The sequence below is a fragment of the Empidonax traillii genome, unplaced genomic scaffold (genome assembly GCF_003031625.1).
Source record: "Empidonax traillii isolate 1590-97213 ecotype Southwest subspecies unplaced genomic scaffold, ASM303162v1 scaffold447:size986111, whole genome shotgun sequence".
NCBI lineage: Eukaryota > Metazoa > Chordata > Aves > Passeriformes > Tyrannidae > Empidonax > Empidonax traillii.
The window spans coordinates 472,386-478,779 of record NW_020955640.1 but is presented as its reverse complement, the minus strand read 5'-3'; the positions used below and the strand labels follow the sequence as shown (position 1 = coordinate 478,779).

The window sequence follows — 6,394 nt, the reverse complement described above, 5'->3', positions numbered from 1 at the left end:
ATGAAAATAGTTGTTTCCTCCTGTGTTATGAATTAGTATTTAAAGAATGATGAAAGAAAATATATTTTTACCACATTGGGAGATGTTGGTTAAATACTGAGGTGTGTTTTTTATTTACAGAAAAGTGCTTATCATACATATCTGTGAGAAAGAAGAGTCTGGAAAGACCAGTTCCAAACACTATATTTCTCTAAACTGGAAAGAGGTAAGATTCACTTTCTGGAAACAACATAGGAGAAAAGCTTTTTAAACAAATAATAGATTATATTTACAAATTCATACAATGACACTGAGAATTACACCCCTCTCTCCAGTTTGGACTGAAAATTTTTCCTTTTCTTGCCCTTGCCAGGGTACTACTCCCTCACCAAGCTTTAGAGAACATTAGAATACGTAGGTTTGCGGAAACATTCCGTAGTTACTGCAGTTCAGGAAGGCAGAGAGAGTTACAGTGCGAAGACGCTAAGGAAAAAATTATACTCTACATGGTTAATACAAAAACCACTGGAAAAAATAGATCAGAATCCTGTTTCCTAGGTCAATCAAAAGCTTTCTGAGATTCATCTTTTTGTTTTGTTTTATATCTGAGAATTTGAGGCTTTACATTTGTGCTAAAGAGTTTCTTGTTGTTGTTCAAGGATGCTGAAGGAAATGACTTCTTTTCTGCTGTACTTGGATTCATTCTTCCTGTAGCATATAGTTATCAGCCAAACCTAACAGTAATAGCTGTTGGACCAAACAGGAACCTTGAAATAAGTGGGATTTCTCTGCTTTTTGCTTTGCTACAAGGATTAGCTGAGTCTCGAATTTTTGCTGTGATCAAGGTAAGAAGTGGTGCTGAGCTGTGGTACTTCAAAGTGTCTGGCACAGAATTCAAATCCAGCAGCAGCATGCCTGGTATGAACTGTGTCAGGCTGCCCAGGAGAAAATACTGGCTATGTCTGTCTTCTCTCTGGCACCCCAGAGTTCAGAGTGCAAACTGACCAAGTTTGTTTCTGTCTTGAGAGCAAGGCAAGACATGAACGCATACTGAGCTTTAGGCAGCCTGCATGATGGAGAGGCCGGGGCACGAATGCAAGCCCATGGTCCTGTCTGTAGACCATAGGTGTTCTGACAATTTGCCACAACTTCCATCCATCTGGGATTCACAGCTCAGAGTTGTCTCCTGAAAAGGCACTTACTGTCTGTTAAATCATCTGGCCTCTTTCCCTCAAATGTGATTGAAAGCAGCCCATTGTCCTGCTCTTCATGGACCGCTAAATTTCCTCTCCCCCATGCTGTATTTTGTCACAGCAACAACTTCCAGTGTGCAGAAGATAAATCAGAATGGCACATATCCTTCAAGTGAACTTAATTGTCCTAATATAGAATTGAGGGCCAGTCTACCCCAGCTTTGTTTCTGGTAGAGAACATGGGAAAGAAAGTAAAGAACATATGGATATTTCCCTAGTCTAGTTTTTTCAATATGAATACGAACATCCATATCAATTTCAATATCAATATGAATACCCATTATGAATATCTAAATGTAGGAAGTTGGAGGCTGTATCCAGACCAGTGATCAGTGCCAATGAGCGTATCTTCCATGAATTTGTCTAATCTCTTCGAGAACTCAGTTTATATTCTCGGCCTCTCCAGCATCCTATGTTTGTGAGTAGCACTGTTTCTCTGTGTGATCTGTGAAACAGTAACTTTTGATTGCTTTTATGCCTTCTAGTTCTTCTTTAACGAGAAACAGTAAAACAGTTGATCACATATGCTTATTCTGATCTGTTCTCCAGCAAGTATCCAATTAAAGCCATGCTATTAATTAAGCTGCCAGTTAAGTGGATTTTGACATAACGTTTGAGAAAACTAGAGAAGAAATAATTTAATTTACAATGCTGACACATAAATTATCTAAGCTAAAATAATTTGTATCTTGATAAGTATATATAAATAGTGTATTTACACATTACTAATTAGGAGTATGAAATGAGAGAACTATCGATATTCTGAAGTATAAACTCAGACATTAAAAGGAAGTTAGGTATACATATTGAAAAAAAAATTGTGATACTTTTATATTGTTATTTTGCAGGTAGCTCCGTAACAGGATTATGTAATGTGTGGGGATTTTGTAGTGCATATGTTTGGCTTTTTAGCATAACTGAGAAGATATTCTATCTCTTCAAAATAAAATAGGGTTACAGTCTTCCAAATATAATCTTCATATACTATCAACATTTCATAATACAATTTCTGCAAGCACATGATATTGATTTAGACCGTGAGAAGTACAAAAGAATCACTTCTTGATGAAGCAAAATATATCACTTATTTTCCACTCATAGAAAGTGATTCATGAAGTAAATGGGCTCCACGCTCCCCTTCCCTCATAACATTTTCTGTCCCTAACCCAGCATTATTTCTTTTCAATCATAAAGGGAAAATTGCGATTCTTTCTCTATTTGAAAGAAACAAGTTTTAACTTTTTCAGAAAAAAACTCCATTTTGACACACTTTTATTTGAAAATGGAAAGTTGCTCATTCTTGCTACTAGCACTATAATTATAAAAGTTTGTTTTAAAATATTTCATGTATCACTGAGACAAAGAGAGCTTGGTTCACAGGGGAATTTTATTTTTCTTCCTAATTAGGACACAGAGATAAAATTATTGCAGAGTGTAGCCAAAGCATTAGTGGGTGCTTCTCCACCTCACTTTGGAGTTTATGTACCTCCTACCCAAGAAAAAGTAAATAAAATCAAAACATTAAGAGACCAGTTTCAGCAGGAATGGAAAATGCTTCAGTGTTCAGGTAAGTTGTCTGGTTTTATCTTTAATTCTTATTAATATATGCAAGTTTCTGAAAAATTTATAAAATACAGCTGGGTCCTGTAAGTCAGTGGGATATTAAATCAGTGGGACCAGGCTGATTTAATGTGAAAATGTTGAAATTCTGAATGCTTCTGATTCTGCGACTTGAGCCAGAAAGCACCGAATTTCATAGCATAACAGTACCATTCAGACTTTGAATACTGTTCCTCCAGAATTCTGGAATGAAAGTACCAAAATATTGTGTACTTAAAGAATGGATAACTGACTGTGCACTGGCTCTGATTGCTAATGTGTTCTCTGAATATAGTGCCAAATCAGGTGATATTTTTATACATTTAACTTGTCCACAAATAACTTCATGTAACTCAGTAGAGATGAGTCATGCTACAAGTGCAGCACAAAGAGCTGAGGATCAGGCACTGCATTTGTATAGGAATCAGGCTAAGCAGGGATGTGTGTTTGCAAGCATACTTGTCTAGTAATGTTTCTCTGCTGAATTACTTCTATTTTTCAGCAGGAAAAGCAATTATAAAGATGGTCATATCTCTCTAAAAGAAAATGGCCTTCTGTCTTTCAGAAATGGCCAAGACCAGGGGCCTGGTTCCAATAAAAATGTTCCTATGGGGTCAGGAATTGCGTTATGAGCTTGATTAATAACTGGTTTTCTTACTGCTGTTCTTTTCAGTGAAGGATGGGATTTCAAGAAATTGACTTCAGAATCATTTTACAAAGCAGAAGAAAAGGAGAATATGAGGACTTCACTCTGCCTTCCTTTCAAAAGTAAATTGTCTACATAACAAATAAAAAATAAAAAGCCCAAGCCTCCAGAGATTTGGTAGGGGCCTAAGGCTACATCATGTAAATTCTCAAAATTAAACAAACATCCCAAGGCAATAACCATAGTATGCCTTGTTTTGTAGCATTCCAGATATGATTTAGGGATCATTTCCAAGAGCACTTTCTGTGATCATGACTTCAATAATGTGACCTTTTGATTTCAAACACTTCAAATTATGTTTATACTGGCATTGCTACTGGGATCGATTTTATATAATTCAGATAACTAAATTTGGGTTTGCAGTTCCCTTTTTTTAATTGTTCCCAGTGCTTCCCTTCTCATTTTTTCTGGTTTTCAGATATTGCAGGATGGGAAATAACTTCTTAAACATTTTGAAATTAAAATCTTTTTGAAAAGTCATGTGAAACATTTTTACAAATGAGAATTGAAGGACATGAAATGTTCTGTTTCAGTTCAGAATTTCTTTAAACTTAACTTTGAACTCTTAAAAAAGTATTTACTTTTAAGCTGCAAATTGGGCAAAGGCCAAACTTCAGCTTCAAAACTTTTCCTTACAGGAGATTTGTTGGTTCAGTGTTCTCTCTTCCTCTCTCTCCCCTGAATGCCTGCCTTTTTTTTCCCAAGGAAAACGCATTTTCTGAGACATTTCTGCAAAATCCCCTTTCCCTGACTTTGTTCAATCGAATTTCTAGTGTTTGAATGATATGTTGTATTTTCATATGTATTTTTATAAGACCTTTAATAAACGTGAATTAAGAGGAAGGGAAAAAAGTGTACTGGTGGTAGAGTTTGTTTGCAAATGCCTGCAGAAGGCTGCTGTTGCCTTCTGGCGCTCGGGACAGGCGAGGCTCGTTGCTTTGTGGCCACCAGTGTGTTGATTTTTGTTTGTCAGCTGACAGCGTTAAACGTGAGTATCGCAGGAATGGCTTAAAAACCGCGAACTGTTCGAATGGGCGGGTTGTGTTCCCCCCACCGCGGTGCCGGGGGCCGGAGGGCGGCGCCGGCCCTGCCCGGGCCCGGGGCGCCTTCCCGTGGGCGCGGGGCGGTCCCGTCGCGCTCGGGTGACGTGGCGGCGGCGCTGGGCAAGGAGGCGGTGTCACCGTCCCGCTCCCGCCGCTGGCCCGGGATTGCCGCAGGTACGGGAGCGCCGTGGCTGGAAGGGCTGAGCTGGGCTGGGCTGGGCTGCGGGGACAGCCCCGCGGGCGGTGCTGATGGCGGGCGGCGAGGAGGGGCTGGCGCGCCCTGCTCGGGCCCAGCGGGATGCTCAGGGTGAGCCCCGGCCGCCGGCAGCTCCTCTGGGGCACCCCCGCATCTCCTGGGTGGGTGCTCCGGGTGCGCCAGGCATGGCGGGTGCCCTCCGGCCGGCCCCGCACCGTCAGCACCGCCCTGCGCGGCCCCGCGGTTGCTGCCGAGGGCGCTGCCGGGGGATGTCTCTTGGGAGAAGGGAGAGGTGTTCCCACAGGACTCCTGTATTAGATCAGAATAACCTTCTCTTTTCTATTTCAGTCTGCCGACCAAAATCAGGCATTTGGAATTAAGCTTCCTCCACCATCACTTCACTTGTGGTCAGAGTTACAGTGTGGTTTTTATAGCTCGTGTCCTAAATATCTGCTGGGTCAGTTTGCTCGATTTGGGCTGTCTCAGTTTAAGTTAAAGCGTACTCATCAATTTCTCATACACATTATGGGTTTCTTCCTTTTCCTGATATTTTTCAGGTCTTCACATGAAATCAGAGATCCTGACAGTAACTGCTGAAACCCGACAATTTGATTTGAAATGGAGAGCATCACACAGTTGTTCAGTGATTTGTGTGAAGCACACTTGACAGGTTTGCCATGGAAAGTTCACTTGGGCAGGCAGAAGATCAGCAAGAGAAGGGCTAAGCAAAATCTGAAAAGGGTTGCTTATAATGCCCTGTTCATAAACCTTTTTCAAGATGAGGCTCGTAAGCTGCAATCAAACATTTCCAGACTTCCAGTGAAAAACAAAATTTTGATGCTGTCTTTCAACTTGAGAGTTGGTGGCCTGGGTGCTCAAGCAGACAGACTGGAGAATCTTGTAGAGGAACTGGAAACAGCTGAATGCTTACCATTTACTGAAGTGAATTCTGTCTTGGATCTCTTAGTACAGCTTGCTGGAACAGGCCCTCCCCAGCTTGTACCACAGAAAAAGGACTATTTTATGAACAACAAATATGTTGGGAGGAATGTCAAATATCAGGGTTATGACTATTATGATGTGAGTGTGTTTGAAGCTGACATACAGTCTCTGATAACAAATGAAGAATGTCAGTTCAACGACACAATTCAAAAGACGCTTCAGATAATGGAGGCAGCCCCTGGCACTGGGCTCCCTGCCATAGGGCTGTTCTCACAGAGCTGCCCTGCTGGGGACAAGTTTGAGAAAGAGACACGGGTCTCCCTCTTCGGTGCCCTTGTCCACAGCCGTACATATGATATGGACATCAAGTTGGATTTGCCACCAGTGCCTGACAATGCAGATTTGTCTGGACTTGCAATTAAAGTACAGTATCATTTGTTTTGGACTTACGAGTGTATGCATGCTTTCATTGTGCCACTTTGAAACTATATGTTAAAATGTAGGTAGTGGTTTAATTTGTGATAGAAGCATAGAGAACTGGAATTTAAGATGGAGCAGGAATTCTTTCCTCTGCAGAGAAGCAGATAAGCTTTTTGGATACAGAGATGTGTGATAACAAAAACCTTGGTCTTGTCCTATAGCTGAGTCAAAGCCCACCATGTGGCCAAAGGCTTTA

At 41.0% G+C, this 6,394-nt stretch overlaps 1 protein-coding gene across 1 annotated transcript in view; it reads left to right on the top strand.

Moving 5' to 3' along the window:
- Positions 1-6,394, top strand: part of TUBGCP6 (tubulin gamma complex associated protein 6) — a 43,810-nt gene that overhangs the window by 16,034 nt on the left and 21,382 nt on the right. The window contains 4 exon segments of the mRNA XM_027894894.1: positions 121-205; positions 639-824; positions 2,640-2,803; positions 5,334-6,141. Of these exon segments, the coding sequence (XP_027750695.1) occupies positions 121-205; positions 639-824; positions 2,640-2,803; positions 5,334-6,141 (1,243 nt within the window).